This window comes from Mobula hypostoma, chromosome 22, assembly GCF_963921235.1.
Source record: "Mobula hypostoma chromosome 22, sMobHyp1.1, whole genome shotgun sequence".
Lineage (NCBI taxonomy): Eukaryota > Metazoa > Chordata > Chondrichthyes > Myliobatiformes > Myliobatidae > Mobula > Mobula hypostoma.
In genome coordinates, this window is record NC_086118.1 from 34,273,216 (window position 1) to 34,291,764 (window position 18,549).

The window sequence follows — 18,549 nt, forward strand, 5'->3', positions numbered from 1 at the left end:
TCCCAAAATGTAACTACGCATCGCGGCAACGCGGACCGCAACAACTGTGATGGGTCCGCTTGGTAGCATCGCATTTCCTCCTACGCTGCAATAGCTTCCCATTGGGCGTCTGAAGGGCAGGGAAGGAACTCTGGCTGCAATGCTTTCCATAAAGCTTTACAGGCTTCCAAAATTATGGAGGACATATTTCGCTTTTACGAAAAAAGACGCTCACTTTAAACTTGTTTACCCGAGAAAGACTACCATGACCATAAAGCCTTGCATGGGCAGGTACGTGTGCTTGCGTGACATGTGCGAATTGCAGAACAATGCAGACGCACCAACACACAAGTACAAATGCTCACAACACGTGTAGGCCACTTGCCTAGGTTACAGTGTCGATATGACGCTGAAGTATAAATCAGCCTTTTTTCTGCTTCCCCTTCCCTCTTTTTTCCCTTCCCCCCCCCCCCCCAAAATTTGTAGATCCTGAAGCCAATGAGAAGAAAATCTTTCCTTGCTGAGAGTGTAGAACAGGGATTGTAAACCATGTGAACCAACAGTACCTTTGGTAGATTGACTCCATGATGGGAGTTCCACAATTTCACACAAGACATGGTTGTGATTTCTATTTATGCTGTTTTATCTGTGTTACGCATGTACAATTGCAGGCCAGATTGTTAACAAGACATGTTTAAAACAGAATAGATGTATGTTAGTTTAGCTGTCTTTTACAGATTCAGTGCATGGAAAATTTGCATGGCTATTATTCTCATCCTCTGCTCTTCGTTAAGGACTTTGGAAGAAGCTGCTTCAGTCCCTGTTGTCTATGCTACTGCATACTATGCATTAGTTGTGCGAGGCCGAATGAAGAAGAACGAGAGTGTACTTATCCATTCAGGGTCTGGGGGCGTTGGACAGGCTGCCATTTCTATCGCGCTCAGCATGGGATGCCGTGTTTTTACCACAGTTGGTAAGTGAAATTAAAAAGAAAAGATCCATCTTTTTAAATCATTGATTATCAGGAGTCATTTGGCCCACTGGGTCCATGGCCAGCTGAAAATGGAGCCATTTATATTCGTCCATTCTCACCTCTTGGTCAATAGCCTTGGTTCTTCAGATCGCACCTGTTTACCATTTTTTTTTTTTTTTTTTTTGAAGTGTCCCTTTCAGCAATCAAGTTCCAAATCAACTACCCTTCAGTTTGTTCCCCAATTCTCCTCTAGGTCTTCAACTGATTTATTTATGCCATCTTATCAACCCCTGTGCCAGTTGAGTGAGTCCTTCCTCTTTACTCCCGACCCACATTGCAAAATGTTGTGGCTCTCAATTACGTTAGCTCCTCTGTTGGCCATGTAAATAGCATCCTTGGCTACGTGTATCCATACATTAGCATGACGTAGCACATCTTGAGAGAGATCGTACTAGCTACAATTTAATGGTATCTGAAGGTGCGACTGTAATGTGTTGGCTTGCTGCATTTGTGATTTACCAGCTTTGAAGGTGGGAACAAAATCAGTAAAAGTGTTTCTAGTGTTTCAGATTGGCTGCTGATGAATGTTTTTGTAATAAGTGTATCAGTGTGTTTATTAATGAAGTTGAATGTTTTCATAACTCTACATTAAATATGGAGACATATTTTTCTGATTATATAGTTGGCACATAAATAGAATAGGTTTAACAAAAGATTCTGGGAGCTTTAATTAAGTCTATTAATTAAAAGGGCCCCTCTGTCGAGTGATATTGATAAATTGCCCAATTGCTCCACACAGGGTCTGCAGAGAAGCGTGCCTACCTTCAGCAACGATTTCCACAGCTGAATGAGGAGTCCTTTGCAAATTCTCGGGACACTACCTTTGAGCAGCATGTACTGCGGGTAACTGGTGGTAAAGGTGGGTTCTTTGTATTGTTTAACTAGACTAACTGAGACAAGTTGTCCATTGATCCAGTTCATTTGTGGTAAAAGATCTTGCTAAGCATCTCTAGATTAGGGAATGATGGTTAAATTCATTAGCTTACCTAGTGGTTCTGTTAGGGCCATTTGAAATACCTTGAAGTAGCCAGGGAGTAGTGAAAATATAAACTGGCATGCAATTAGACGAAGAGTACCTGTAATCTGTGTTACCCACACTTCTAAAGGGAAAAGGAAAGGTACATTGCATCTGGAGTTTCTCCAGTTAGCGGACGATTTCCCTCCACGCCTCTCTGGCATAGTGGTTTGCCATTGCCTTCTGCCGGGTGAGTTTCCAAAAAGATCACCAGCTCGTCACCCAGCACGGATGGAAGGTGTGCAGGGAAGCTGGCCAGAGCTGGATTCCAACTCGGGACCTTTTGTCCCAAAGTCCGACGCTGATGCCACTACACCACCAGCTGGGTCACACTTCTAAAAGATGGGTTTAATTATATTCAACAGTAGTTTGTAACTAATCCTGCTTCCTTGATCCAGACTGAGTACTTGTCATCGTCTGTGCTACTAATAGAAGTGCTTAGTTCCATTGGAGAGTAATGTATAATTGGTCTGCTTGCTAGATGACACACTGAAAGCAATTCCAAGGAGGCAAGGCAAAGGGAGGCAGGATTCTTCAATGTCCTTGATTTTTGCACATTCATTCTTTTGGATGTAGATGATAACTTTACAGAATTTTCTGGAACACATTATGACATTATCCTTTTGCAAAGGAAGGTGTGAATTAAATTAAATATCAGGGTAATCAGCTGCCAAATTCTGATCACACATCTTAAATTTCATAAGGATATAAGACATTAGAAACAGAATTAGCTCACGAGAACTATCAAGTCGGCTTCTGCCATTCAGCGATGACTGATTTACTATCCTTCTTAACCCCATGCTCCTGCCTCTCCCCGTAACCTTTGATGCCCTTGCTAGTCAAGAACCTATGAACCTCCAATATACCCAATGAATTGGCCTCCACAGCCATCTGTAGCAATGAATTCCATACGTTCGCCACCCACTGACTAAAGAAATCCCTCCTCGTCTCTGTTCTGAAGAAGCTGTGCCCCCGGTCCTAGATTCCATCGCTACTGGAAACATCCTCTCCATCTCCAATCTATCTAGGCCTTCCAATTTCGATATGTTTCAAAGAAATCTCCTACCCCTCTTCCCTGCCCCCCCCCAAACCAAGTTACAATTCCAGGTTTATTTAGATCTAAAACCATCCTTTTAAACTGATGAATTTATGTGGATTATCACCAGTAGGTTCTGTAACAGTCTGCTTTCCCACTGAAGTGACTTCTGAACGGTTTCAGTTTCTGGGTCCTAACTGCTGTTAATAATCTACTTTTGGATCAGTTTTACATTCTTTCAGTAGGAAGGATCTAGGGGTCGGTGTTGACCCTTAAAGTCTGCTTCACCATTCATGGCTGCCCTTATTCTTCCATTCCATTTTTCTTGTTTTGTTCCCTTGTATCTTGATGTTTTTTTTTCCCTTGTATTCTTCCAATTTCTAAATGGACATTGAACCATGAACACTACCTCACTACTTACTTATTTCTGTTTTTTTGCACTACTTATATATACAAATAAATACATGATAGAGGGAAAAACTGAGTTACTTTAAATATATATATATATATATTTAAAGTAACTCAGTTTTTCCCTCTATCATGTATTTATTTGTACTGCTGCTGTAAAGTTAACAAATTTCACAACATACACCAGTGATACTAAATCTGATTCTGATACTTGGATACCCATATCTATATGCTGACCTGTGAGAATTTCAAAAATCCACCTCTCCTTAATTAATTAGCTTCTCCTCCTCTTGACCTTACACAGGTCTATCTCTTATTCTGAAATTCTGTCACCAGTTCCAGACTCCTCAGACAGGGAGAATGTTCTTCCTGCTTTTACAGGATCAACCCTGTGAGAATTGTGGAAGTTCTAATGAGATTACCTCCTGCCACTGTGCCAGAAAGTAGACACCAAGTCTACTCAATCTATCCTCATTGACCAAACACATCATCTTTGGAACTAGTCTAGTGAGTTTTCCATGCACCCCCTCAGGTTTGAGTGCATCATTTCTTGGGTGACGAGACCAAAACTGTATACAATATTCCAGGCATTAAGCTTAGTACCTATTAGAAGAAATTATCTTAAACCCTCAAGACCAAACCTAGATTAGGCAATTGTTCTGCAAGAGTACCTGCATTCTGTCTACAACAGCATTCTTGAGCTTCCCATTGCATGTCATTTCAACTCCCCTTCCCATTCCCACAACATGTTGGGCTCAGCCTTCTCCACTGCTACTGTGAGGCCAAATGCAAACTGGAAGAGCAGCAACTTGTAGTCTGCATTGGTAGCCAACAGCCCAATGGCATGAACATTGAATTTTCCAATTTAAAGTAACCCACTCCTTGTTTTCATTTATCACTCCCCATACCACCTGAGGATCTTTCTCCCTTTCACCTTTTACATCGCTCCTAGCCTCCCTCTCATTGTTACCAAGACCGTACCTGGTTCATCTGGTTCCATGTGCCCATTACCCACATATTGATCTACCTAGTTTCTTTATTGGTTCACCCTTGGTCACTTAGTTCTGTCTAGCCATCTGGTTCCACCTATCATCTACCAGCCTCAGTATTTCCCCTCCCTCTCACTTCTACATCCTGACCATTGTCCCTCCACAGTCAGGCCTTCTGCTTGACCACTAAGTTCTTCCAACAGTATTTCTCACTCCAGATTCAAGCACCTGCTGTGCTTTGCATCTTCAAATGGGCTTTGCCTGCTACTAATGATAACTCTTCCACCTCCTGAAACCACATGAACGTGATATGCACGATAAGAAAAATGCATAATGAAGATAACTTCAACTTTTTGCCTACAATTTAATGGCATAGTGCATGTTTGTGCTGTGGTTGGCTTGAAGTGGCTTTGCAGAGTTTAGAACATTAGCTGATCTAGGAAGCTCTTTAAAGTCCTTACCAAAGTGTTCACAGAATAGTAAGAATGATTTCCAGACAATTTCTGGCTGATTTATCTGTGTGTAATACAATTGCCTGCAGGAGTCAATCTGGTACTGAATTCATTAGCTGAAGAGAAGTTGCAGGCCAGTCTCCGTTGCCTCGCTCGACACGGACGCTTCCTTGAGATTGGCAAATATGACCTTTCTAACAACAACCCACTTGGTAAGCATTCTGGCATAAATGGAACTGGAAAAACCAGTTGATTACTTTCATTTTTTTTAATTTCACCTGTAACAGTTTACTCATTTTCTATATATCCAAATTCAAATTATTTTAATCCATGATGAATCGAAGTGTCGTCCAAATGGTGTAGTTTCTACTTGTGTATGAATTTGTTTTCAAGTTTAAGTTCAACAAAGGTTTGTTACTTTCAGGAATGGCTGTCTTCCTGAAGAATATAGCATTCCATGGAATCCTACTTGATGCCTTGTTCGAAGATGGAAACAGTGAGTGGGAGGAGGTTTCCCAGCTCTTGAAGGATGGGATTCGCAGTGGAGTGGTCAAACCTCTGAAGACCACAGTGTTTGATCGAGATGATGTGGAATCTGCCTTCCGGTTTATGGCGCAGGGTAAACATATCGGAAAAGTTGTTTTGAAGGTGAGGTAAATGCCTGCAAGAAATTGAATCTCAAAGTAGTATATGGTAACATATACATTGCTAATAAAGTTATCTTGAACTTCGAGGTTGAAGAAAATTTTGTCACATAATGTAACTTCTGGTTCCTCAAAATTGTCTACTTCAGCAAGATGCCTACAATTAGGATTATCAGAAAAGCAGTTCAAGAGAATTAAGATCATCTGTAGCGTCAAATATTATGGATCTGAGCCAAATCTAAGCCAAAATTGTGCTTCTGCTAATCACCTTCCAACAAACTGACAAGACTAGCTATACATTTAAAATATCAGGAATGAAACAAACCTATGCAACAAATTCAAAATGATAAGTTTGTTAAGCAAATGAATTAAGTACTGTATGCAAATATTCTTTGAAAAAGCAGCATGTGGTATCTACCTTTTGACATGTCTAGAGGCAACTAAATTTTTGTAAAATAAAAAATATATAGCATATAGTGCTAATCTTAATTTGAATAAAGACTGAATAGAGCATTGGGGCAACAGACTGAATCCATATAAAATGAATAGATTAATGTTTTGCACACAGATTTTGCTTTCAGTTGATGGCAGCGTACTTTTAATGTCCACCTGGCTCCTCAGGTGAGAGGTGCTCACAGACGTTTGTAAGTAATAGTGAATTCTCCTTTGGAGACATGTGAAATGGAGAGATATCTGTGATTCACTGAGCACTTGTGATTTTCTCCTACTTGCTGAGGCTTAGCTATTAACCCCCCACATGATGGCAGAGGCATAAGAATCAATGGCTACACCTGATTATTTCAAATAGAACAAGAAGACATTTGAAACAAATGAGGCTTTTTTTTTTAAGGATTGGACTATATTCGAAAAATGAAAATAACATTAGGTATTTGGAATACTTAGCAAATGATGCAACAACTATGCAGCAGCTGGGAATGAAATGGTCAGCATTGCGGGGTGACATTATTTCTACTGTTTGGAATTCTGGGGGAGGAATCACCAATTCTAAACTGCTACCTAGCAAGTGAGGAGAGAGATCGGGAAGGCTTTTTTTTCTCGCTTGAGAGCTTTGCCCGGTGACAGGCTGAGATGGGCCAATCTCCAAGGAAATGCCGAATCAGTGTTTAAGCTAGAAGCAGAATTGGGGCTGAGAACGGAGTGTGAGATTAGTTTTCTCCTGCTCTAACAAATGGTTGCAGTACACAGTGAACCAACCTGTCTTTTGTAGTAATTTTCACCACTTCTATGTTTTCAGTACGGTACAGCATTATTTCCTTCTCCCTTTGACTGACTCAAGTAAGCAGTTGTCTGCTAATCTAGGGATCGGACATCAATTTTGTCACCATAGCTGACATATTTCCATTCAAGCTAGGACCGGTTTGAGTGACCATGAGATGACTGGTTTTAATTCCACTCAAAATGGATCCATTTTAATTCCACTTCCCATTCCCATTCACCCATTTTAATCCCACTTCCCATTCCAATATGTCTATCCGTGGCCTCCTCCACTGTCGTGATGAGGCCACACGTAGGCTGGAGGAGTAACACCTTGTATTCTGTTTGGATAGCCTCCAACCTGATGGCATGAACATCGATTTCTCGAACCTCCAGTCATGAGCACCCCCCCACCCTTCACCATTTCCCATCCCCTTTTCCCTCTCACCTTATTTCCTTGTCTGCCTATCTCCCCCCCCCCCCCCGGTGCTCCTCCCCACTTTTCTTTCTTCCATGGCCATCAATCTCCGACTTCCCAGCTCTTTACTTCATCCCCTCCCCTTCAGGTTTCACCTGTCACCATGTGCTTCTCTCTCCCCTCCCCCCACCTTTAAAATCTACTCCTCAGCTGTTTTCCTCTGGTCCTGCCGAAGGGTTTTAGCCCAAAACACCAACTGTACTCATTTCCTTGATGCTGCCTGGCCTGCTGAGCTCCTCCAGCAGTTTGTGTGTGTTGCTCGGATTTCCAGCATCTGCAGATTTTCTCTTGTAAAAGACTGGATTGTCATTTTAAAAATCCGTCTCATTTACTATCCATTTCAATTCAACCTTCCATTTCCATTCTGTTATGTTGGTCCAAGATCTCCCCTGCTGCCATGATGAAGCCAATCTCATGCTGGAGGAGCAACACCTCACTTCTCACCCCAACCTAATGGTGTGAACATTGATTTCTTCAACTTCTAATTTCTTCCCTCTTCCCTTCTCTCTTTTTCCATTCCCAATTCTGGTTACACTCTCACCCCTTCTCCTCACCTGCCCGTCACCTCCCTCTGGTTCGCCACCTTCCCATCTTCTCTAGTCCGTTGATCTTCCAGTTAGATTCCTTCTTCAGCTCATGACCACATCCACCTATCACCTCCTAGCTTCTCACTCATTACATCCCCACTCCCCCACCCAGCTATCTTCCTCCTACCTGGTCTCACCCATCACCTACCAGATTGTAATCCTACCCCCCCCCCCCACACACCTTTTTTATTTTAGCTTCTACCCTCTTCCTTTCCAGTCCCAATAAAGGGTCTCAGCCTGAAATGTTAATTGTTTATTCCACTCCATAAATGCTGCCTGACCTGCTGAGTTCTTCCAGTATTTTTTGTGCTTTGCTTAAGATTTCGAACATCTGCAGAATCTATTGTGTTGTCATCTACTAATTTCCTCCAAGGAAGGAAATGAACTATGCTGACCCATGGAGCCTTTGTAGTTCCAGAGGCACAGAAATGTGTTCTTCACTAATCTGCTCTCAGTTCAGACTCAGTAAATCCAATGGTGTCTCTCCAAACAGGTCCGAGAAGAGGAAGGCAAATCCCCATCTACATACTCTGACCAACTCTCTATTGCTGCAGTTCCTCGTACTGCATGTCCAGCAACAAAGTGCTATATCATCACAGGAGGTCTCGGAGGGTTTGGCTTGGAGTTGGCAAATTGGCTGATTGAGAGGGGTGCTAGGAAACTTGTGCTGACTTCCCGATCTGGAATACGGAATGGTTAGTCACTAAAACTGTTGTTTGTGTGATGTCTGAGGTGTTTGCTTGACTTATAAGGCAGTCATCTCCAAGTAATTAATTATTTTTGTATTTGATTTACTGAGATCGTGGAATAGGCCGCGCTGCCCAGAGATCCCCCAATTTAACCCTTGCCTAATCACGAGCAATTTACAATGACCAATTAACCTACCAACCAGTACGTCTTTGAACAGTGGCTGGGAAACCAGAGCACCCGGAGGAAACTCACGCTGTCAATGGGTGAATGCACAAATTCCTTACGGGCAGCGACGGGATTGAAGGAGGGTCGCCTGTACTGTAAAGCATATTAACCACTGCACTACCGTACTTCCTTGTTATACTAATTATACATGCAATAATGTAAGAGTTCTGGAAAAGATGTATTTGAAACTAATGGTGCTTACATTTCTGAAGAAGGAGAGGGATTTTGTATATTAAAGGACTAAAACAATTTGCTTGTTAAATTTGTTTGTAATCTTTTCCATCTCCAATTTACCCAAAGTAAAGTCATACTTTCAAGTAATTTTTGAAATATCTTCATTCACTTTGAGCTTTTTGTAGAATTACAGCTCTCCTATGTGGCTTCAATGTTCTATTAAGCAGAGATAAATCTATACTGAGCATTGATCTTTTAAACAAATAATTGCCATATTCTGTAATTCCTGGGCACCTTGGGGCAAGCTGTAAGCACACTAATTTATGTTGCAAATGCACAAGTTTCCTTCTGCTAATTAGCCTCATACAATTTGATGTCAATAATGGGGAAAGTGAATTTGGTATACCATTGTTTACCTGTTAAAGATTTTTAACTTCTCCTAAACCAAGGCCACAAAGTGCTTTGTGGAATTGAATAATTTTAATGCAATTATTATCATTTTTTAAAATACATGTTGCATTTTCGGCATTGCTGTTTCCATTGAAATTTTGTGCTTTGTTTCAGGGTATCAAGCTAAGCGGGTGCGGGAATGGAAGGAAATGGGGGTAGATGTCCTTGTTTCCACCAGTGATGTTTGCTCTTTAGAGGGTACGCAGCATCTCATTGCAGAGGCTTCTGGTCTTGGCCCGGTGGGTGGCATCTTCCACCTTGCTATGGTGAGTTCAGAACTTCAGTGTTGTGTGAATTTTAAAGCCAGTTTAAAATTGGCTGAGATTAAAATTAATTGGATACAACAGGCCTGAATTAGTGCTTGCTTATCACTTCAACAAAAGTGACTCCTGGGCTAAATTTAACCAAACTGATGTTGTAGTTTGTGAAGGAAGAGAAGTGGGTGCAGTTACTATTACAAGAGAGAAGGTGCTCAAAAAGCTGAAAGACCTAAAGATACATAAATCACCTGGACCAGATGAATTGCACCTTGGGGATCTGAAAGAGGTAGCGTTAGAGATTGTAGTGGCATTGGAAATGATCTTTCAAAAATCATTGGATTCTGGCATGGTGCCAGAGGACTGGAAAATTGCAAATGTCACTCCACTCTTTTAAGAAAGGAGGAAGGCAGCAGAAAGGGAAATTATAGACCAAGTTAGCCTAACCTCAGTGGTTGTGAAGATATTAGTTCATTAAGGATGCGGTGCTGGAATACTTGGTGACACGGGACAAGATGTACAAAGTCAGCGTGGTTTCCTTCAGGGAAAATCCTGCCTGACAAACCTATTGGACTTCTTTGAGGAGATTACAAGTAGGATAGATAAAGGGGATGCAGTGGATGTTGTATATTTGGACTTCCAGAATACCGTTGATAAGGTGCCACACATTAAGCTGCTTACCAAGTTAAGAGCCCATGGGATTCACAAGAAAGTTACTAACATGGTTGGAGCTGATTGGTAGGAGGCAGCGAATGGTTGGCTGCCGGTGACTAGTGGTGTTCCGCAGGGGTCGGTGTTGGGACCACTTCTTTTTATGCTGTATATAAATGATTTAGTTGATGGAATAGATGGCTTTGTTGCAGGTAGTGTAGAGGAAACGAGTAGGATGCAGACAAACTTAGATTAGGAGAACGGGCAAGAAAGTGGCAAATGAAATACAGTGTTGGAAAACGCATGGTCATGCACTTTGGTAGTAGAAATAAATGTGTGGACTATTTTATAAATGGGGAGAAAGTCCAAAAATCAGAGATGCAAGGGGACTGAGGAGTCCTTGTGCAGAACGCCCTAAAGATTAGCTTGCAGGTTGAGTCGGCGGTGAAGAAGGCAAATGCCATGTTAAGATCATTTCAAGAGATCTAGCATACAAGAGCAAGGATGTGATGCTGAGGCTTTATAAGGCACTGTTGAGGCCTCACCTTGAGTATTGTGAACAGTTTTGGGCCCCTCATCTTAGAAAATATGTACTGGCATTGGAGAGGGTCCAGAGGAGGTTCTCAAGGATGATTCCAGGATGAAAGGGTTATCATACCAGGAACGTTGTTGGCTCTGGGTCTGTACTCACTGGAATTCAGAGATTCCCCCTCATCCTTCTGAAATCTTTTGAATGTTGAAGGACCTAGACAGAGTAGATGTGGAAAGGATATTTCCCATGGTGGGAGAGTCTAGGATAAGAGGACACTGCCTCAGGATAGAGGGGCGCCCTTTCAAAACAGAGATGCGGAGGAATTTCTTTAGCCAAAGGGCGGTAAATTTGTGGGATTTGTTGGGTGTATTTAAGGCAGAGATTGATAGGTTCTTGATTGAACATGGCATCAAAAGTTACAGGGAGAAGCCCCGGGAACTAGGGTTGAGGAGGAGAAAAAAAAAATGGATCAGCCGTAATTGAATGGCGGAGCAGACTTGATGGGCAAGATGGCCTAATTCTGCTCCTGTCTAAATTGAAAATCTTTGAGAGGCATTAAATTTAATGGAGGTGTTTTGCAGCTCCCTTTGCCATGGAAATGAGAAGTACCATAATATGCTGGAAGGAATTGGGTGAAGGTGGTTGCTATTTTCCAATGGCTTTGCCCAACATCCTAGAAATAATTAACCAGTTTTATTGATTTTCTTTCAAGGGAAGGCCCAAATATTATGTCTGCAAATAACCCCTCAGCCTAAAGCTGAGTTTAAAAATATTTAAAATTCAGCTTCTACCCACATTAGGATCTGACATTTTTCATTTCTTAGATATGTTGATGGCAAGGTCAATATCCATTGCCCTTGAGAAGATGATGTGGAGCCACCATACTGAGCTGCTGCCACCCTTCTGATAAAGATGCTTCCTCAGCATGGGTGGGTGGGGAGCTACAGGATTTGGAAATGTGTTGTTCCTTCATTTTGATCCTGTCTGAATCTGGATTGGGGAAAATGTCTCCAAATGACTTCAAATGGGATTGATAATCTAATGAACAGATTCTTTGTAATATATCATGTTTCACTTAAAACAAAAACATCTTCAATTTTGAAGAAATCTCATTTGAGAGTTTTTTTTTAACTTTGCAGGTTTTGAAAGATGCCTTATTAGAAAACTTGACTCCTGATCTCTTCAAGATTGTTAATCGGCCAAAATACGATGGCACTATTCACCTGGACAGGCAAGTAAATGTTGTAAATCTTTGAGAGGGGAGGGACGGGACAGAAAATCAAATTATAGTGGACATTTCATTTGAGCAATCTGTTCATCTATATTATTGAAAATCAGTTTGCATGTTCTGAATACATGATTGACCTTTCACATTATGTAACATGATTCATTTGCTTTGTCAAGGTAATGTGAGCCATATCATTGCCAAATCATTTCAAAAATGTACGCTTACAGTAGCATTGACTCTCACCAACAACCTTTATGTAGGGATACTATTTGATCCATACAGTGGACTCGGTAATAGCTACATTGTACTTGTTTTACTTTAAATGTTATTAAACTCATATTCATGTTTAATGCGGCCAATTAAAACTGGCTGGAATAGGCTACTTAACTCATTGACTTGGATCAAGTTCAAGTTTGTTTTCATCTGACAGTACATATATACAACCAAATGAAACAACTTGGCTGCATTTAATCTCTTTTAGGGTCAGTAGGGAGAAATGCTCAGCCCTCGATTATTTTGTTGTCTTCTCCTCCGTGAGCTGTGGCTATGGAGTTGCTGGCCAAAGCAACTATGGTTTTGCAAATTCTGCCATGGAACGTATTTGTGAGCAGAGATGCCGTGACGGATTGGCAGGTATGTGGTAGTCGTTGGAAGGAAATCACCAAAATTTTTTTTTCTTGTTTGAAGAACTCCCAAAGTGAGTTGGTTTTTAAATGAATGCACTCCTAATGCATTAAATATATATGTGTGGAATATGTTGCTGAAATAAACAGTTTAATGGCATTGGCTCGCTGTAATTATGTGCAATGGTTGAGGGGAGAAACCAGATGATTTGCAGTACCCCACTACTTGAGCAGCAGTTGGTCTTCAACCTGCCAATGGGTTTGATAAATATATATCCACCTCGCTCTCTAAAGGTTATGCTAACTTCTTTGTTCTCATTGGCCTCCTATGTCATGGAATTTTACCTGGAAAACGTATTGCAGTGTCCAACCTGCTGTCCCTGCAACTAAGTGTTGGCTGAAATCTTAGCTTGTCATCTTCTGAAAATGGAAGCATTTTTGAGAGATTTGTTTTCACATTGCAAAATAACCTTTCCAGATTTGGAACAGAACAATTACACTGACTTCGATTTGTTACAGCTAGTAAATTTGAGGAGCTTTATGGATGTTAAAATTTGATTTTTTCTCTTGGCCCACTTCTTGCTCTGTACCCAGTTTCACATGATGCTACTTCTCAAAGTAGTTGAGATGGGCAAGGGATACCCAAACTTTAATTTGAGGTCAAATTCTCAAGTTGCTGTACTGGGCACAAATATGTCATGTGACATCAAATACATCCTCCTTCTCCAAATGCATGGTATTGTGAAAGTTGCGGAAGAACCACATCAGGGAGGGAATTGTGCAGCTTTGGGGGAGGTGATGGAGTGTGAAGGAGAAATTATATCAGGAAAGTGTTTGTGGAACAGACGTGAGAGATTCTGCAGGTGCTGGAATTCCAGAGTAACATGCACACAATGCTGGTGGAGCTCAGCAGCTCAGGCAGCACCTATGGAAAGGAATAAGATTCAATGTTTTGGACCGAGACCCTTCATCAGATCCTGATGCAAATTTCAACCCTCCAGTTAAGATTTACTCCAGTGCTCTCATGGACAAGGCTAACAGAAGGTTGATCATTGTGAAATGATGGGTGAACACCATTTGAGGCTGTGCACATCCAGGTACTTGTAGGGTGGTAGCACAAACAGAAGTGCTAGCAATAACTTTGGCTGAACATCTTCTGAAAATGGCCCTAAAGCCCAGAAGATGTGGACACTTCTGCAGGAAAGAAACCCCTTATTTCATCCAGATTCCTGGCCACTACGTTTCTCACCTGGAGCTTGTAAGGAATATTTTATCATTCCGTTTTGAGAATTTAAAATGTACCTAAATGAGTGTTCTGCCAGAACAACTGGTCCAGCAAATTCCGAGCGTTACATTTTCCCTTTGGTGAATGACTCTGTGCAGTCTCCCTTCCAATGTTCGGTTCTCAAGGAGAGGAGAAGATGGTGGTGCGATGCAGTACGCAGTGGCCATTCTGGTGAATGATATCTGTAATCTGTCAAGTAAGATGCCGTACACAATCCTGATTTGATGGAGACAGACGTGAGAAAACAGAGGAACATCTGGAGAAACTTCTGAAATGCCTTTTTCGCTGCAGCTGCTACTGTGTGATCCAGGATCTCCAGAGGAGAAGGCCCCGAGTCCTTGGCTTTGCTTGTTGCTTGGCGGCCGGGGCGGGGTCAAAGCGCTCGGCAGAGATGGTGCTCGGTGTTGGAGGGCTGGTCGGAGGCTCAAAGTTTTTGGACGTACTCGGCGTCGGCTATGGTCGGGTACTTCCAATGCATTGGCAGTTGTCGGCACCTTGAGATTTATGGCAGGGAGAATTTCTTCCTTTTGCCGCCTGCTATCGGGACTATCGAGAGTCGATCGGACTTTGAGACTTCTTTTTACCGTGCCCATGGTCTGCTCTTTATCAAATTATGGTATTGCTTTGCTGTAATTATATGTTATAATTATGTGGTCTTGTCAGTGTTGGTCTTTGGTTTGTCCTTTTTTTTGTGATATCACTCTGGAGGAACATTGTATCATTTCTTAATGTATGCATTTCTAAATGACAATAAAGGAGGACTGAGTGTCCTCATAATCTAATCCCCTACCACCTCCCTCACACACACACACACACACACCCATGAAAAAAATCTTGATTTTTTTTTTAAACTTTTGGTAATGACTATTTGTTATTAATGTTCTGGAGAACAGCCTATTATCAATCATCGTCTTCCAGTTGCCAGAACTGGGCTATCAGCCAATTTAATGTTAAACTTTTATTATTGTGAAGTAATGTGAATCTAATATGCAGGCTAGTTTACCTCTACACATCTATTGGTGTCAATTCTGCTTACGGTGCATTGTGTGGTGAGTGGTTTTGTGAGGGTAGGAAAAAATGGGACAGAGTATTCAAATAATCAATAATTGTACTTGGCATCTCACAAAATATCTACTCATTCAAATTCTGTCCTTTGTATAACAACCTACCTTTGACATCATATTTGCTTTCCACCTTGTTGCAATTTGGCACCACTCCCAAAAGCAATTGTTCCAATAACATAACTGCAAAATATATATATTAATGTTTTCCTTAATAATACTTGAATAATGGAGGTCAGGAATAAAGGGATATGTAATATGTCCAAGTGAAACTTGAGCATTCAACTGGAAACATTCAAATGAGAAATAGTTTCAATGCAGTAATCAAGGAGTATAAAAGTATGGCAAGCTACCTGATGATACTTAAGTATATTTCAGTAATTTACAATGAGTATTTTTTGAATTTTTTTTATTAGGTCTAGCCATACAGTGGGGTGCCATTGGAGATGTGGGTGTTATCTTGGAAACTATGGGTGATAATGACACAGTAATTGGTGGAACTTTGCCTCAGAAGATCAGCTCCTGTTTAGATGTTCTGGACCAGTTCCTGAATCAGTCTCATCCAGTTATGTGCAGCTTTGTCCTCGCTCAGAAGGCAATGGTTATGAAGACTGATGGCAGTGGCCAAAGGGACCTCATTGAGGCTGTTGCCCATATACTCGGTAAGCTTTGCTGATTCACGTTGCGTCCAGTATGATTTTCAACTATGTATTTCTGATCAAAAGTATGGATTTTACAATCTATATAATGGTAATAATGCTGCTGCCTCTGGTCTGATTATTGTGTCATTAATGCAACTAAATGTAAAAATAGGTATTCATACCTAGTGAATGTAGGTATGTACTTTGCAAGACAATCTATCTGTTTAAGTCATAAGATTTTCCCTTGAGGAAGCCACGCTGACTAGGGCCTATTTTATCATGTGCTTCCAAGTACCCCAAAACACATCCTTAACAATCCAACATCTTTCCAACCACTCAGATCAGACTAACTGGCCTATAATTTTGTTTCTTCTGCCTCTCCCTTCTTGAAGAGTGGAGTGAGATTTGCAATTTTCCAGTGTTCTAGAACCATTCCAGAATCTAGTGTGTGTTGTTTTTTCTTTTTTTTGAAAGATCATTACTAATGTCTCCACAATCTCTTCAGCCGCCTCTTTCAGAAACCTAGGGTGTACTTCATCTGGTCCAGGTGACTTAACTATATAAAGAATTTTCAGTTTCCCAAGAACCTTCTCCCTAGTAATGGTAACTTCACACACTTTATGACCCCTGATACCTGGAAATTCCACCGTAATGGTAGTGTCTTTCACAGTAAAGACTGATGCAAAATACTTCAGTTCGTCTGCCATTTCCTTGTCCCACCATTACCACTCTCCAGCATAGTTTTCCAGGAGTCTGATATCCACTCTCACCTCGCTTTTACACTTTGTATCTGAAGAAACTTTAGGTATCCTCTTTAATATTATTGGCTAGCTTACTTTTTATTCCATCTTTATCTTAATGACTTTTTTAGTTGCCTTCTGTTGGCTTTTAAAAGCTTCCTAAACCTTTAACTTCTCACTAATATTTGCTCTATTATATGCCTTCTCTTTGGCTTTTATGTTGGCTTTGACTTCCCTTATCAGCCATGGTTGTTTCATCTTGCCTTTTGAATACTTCTTCCTCTCTGGGATGTATGTATCATGTGCCTTCCGAAGTGCTTCCCGAAATTCCAGCCATTGCTAATCTGCCATCATCCCTGCCAGTGTTCTTTTCCAATCAGTCCTGGCTAACTCCTCTCTCATGCCTCTAATTTCCTTTACTCCACTGTAATGCTGATATATCTGACTTTAACTGCTTGTTCTCAAATTTCAGGGTGAATTTGATCATATTATGATCACTTGTCCCTAAATGTTATTTTACCTTAAAGCTCTCCAATTAATTCTGGTTCATTGCACAATACCGAATCCAGAATAACTGATCATCTAGTGGGCATTGTAAGCATTCTAGAAATGCCCCCTCTTGGAATGCAGCACCAACCCGATTTTTCCAAATCTACCTGCATATTGAAATCCCCCATGACTATTGTAACATTGCCGTTTTGGCATGCATTTTCAATCTCCCATTGTAATTTTTAGGCCATGTCCTTACTACTGTTTGGGGGCCTGTATATAACTCTTTTTACTCTTGCAGTTCCGTAGCTCTATCCACATGCTTCACACCTTCTGTGCTATGTCACCTCTTCCTAATGATTTGATTTCGTTTTTGTTTTTACCAACAGAGCAATGCCACCCCCTCTGCCTTCTTGCCTGTCCTTTCAGTACAATGTGTATCCTTGGACGTTAATCTCCCAGCTATAGTCTTCTTCCAGCCAATATTCTGGCTTTCTCTCCTCCTTCCCATCCTGATGAATGGTTTTGACCCGAAACATCAACTGTCCATTTCTCTCCCTAGATTGACCTGTTAAGTTTCTCCAGCATTTTATGTGTTGCTCCAAATTTCTAGCATCTGCAATATCTCTTGTCTCAATATTACATCCTGTAATAAAATGACTTATTAATGTAGCTGTACCCATGGTTTGATTTAAGCTACTATTTCACACTATTGTGAATGTACCTTTTGATCTATCTGCTAAGAGGCTCTGATGGCTTCCTTTCTCCATTCCCTTTAAAATTTCTCCCTGGCTACACTTGTAACACTACTCGTGCTCAAGTTAAATGCAGTTTAACTCAGTTGACAGTTATTAGCCTTGCAATACATTGAGATCCACATTAATAAATCAAAGTTCATATAAATTTTCATAAAATAACAGATTATTCCTCATTATTTTTCAAAAATTCTGAATTAAAGTATGCTTGTCAACTCTGTACTTCATTATAGTCATTTTACAACAAAAGTGTCTGTAAATCGTGACAATTCCACAACATACCATAAAGATTGGTTGGGTACAATTCAGCTGGAAGCGCTTTTGACAGACATTTGCCTCTAGTTTCTCCCCATCAGACTTCTGCCATTCGCTCATTATAGGTGTGTTGAGGGTATAATTCAGTGGTGACCTGAGCACCAAATCAGAAGTAGCAGGTTAACTGACTGTTAAATACTTGGATTGACACTTTATTGACCTTGGATAGCTACACCTTTCAGCTGATCCAATTCTGCAAGCTATGTGCCACATTGAATTTTAACCCACCCACACTTACTTCCTGTTGACTCTGTAATGGGGTATGATTTAGAATGCATCATGGTTTCCGACGTATGTGTTTTTACTGCAAGTGTTGGCGCATCATTAAGCTCTCGGAGTGTGTGGTGGTCAAGTCCTTTCATTACTTTACAAATAAACATGCATTTTAGATATTATCTTTGAATCATAATATGAAGAGTTACTCCTGGTTGTTATGCCTTAATTGAATTCTGCAAGTCATGTGTCATGTTGAATTCTAACCCATTTGCACTTTCTGTTGACTCTGGGTTAGGACGTGGTTTACAATGCACCAGTCATCGTCTCAATGCTTTTTAACAGTGTTGTTGGAATCAGCCCATCTTGTGATTGTTTAAGAAA

General features: G+C 40.9%; 1 protein-coding gene across 1 annotated transcript in view; it reads left to right on the forward strand.

The window, feature by feature from the left end:
* fasn (fatty acid synthase) overlaps window positions 1-18,549 on the forward strand; it is an 81,411-nt gene that overhangs the window by 51,879 nt on the left and 10,983 nt on the right. The window contains exons 29-37 of the mRNA XM_063074425.1: window positions 774-952; window positions 1,752-1,871; window positions 5,002-5,124; window positions 5,337-5,560; window positions 8,330-8,531; window positions 9,490-9,641; window positions 11,955-12,046; window positions 12,525-12,676; window positions 15,429-15,674. Coding sequence (XP_062930495.1) covers window positions 774-952; window positions 1,752-1,871; window positions 5,002-5,124; window positions 5,337-5,560; window positions 8,330-8,531; window positions 9,490-9,641; window positions 11,955-12,046; window positions 12,525-12,676; window positions 15,429-15,674 — 1,490 coding nt within the window. The remainder of the gene's footprint in view (window positions 1-773; window positions 953-1,751; window positions 1,872-5,001; window positions 5,125-5,336; window positions 5,561-8,329; window positions 8,532-9,489; window positions 9,642-11,954; window positions 12,047-12,524; window positions 12,677-15,428; window positions 15,675-18,549) is intronic.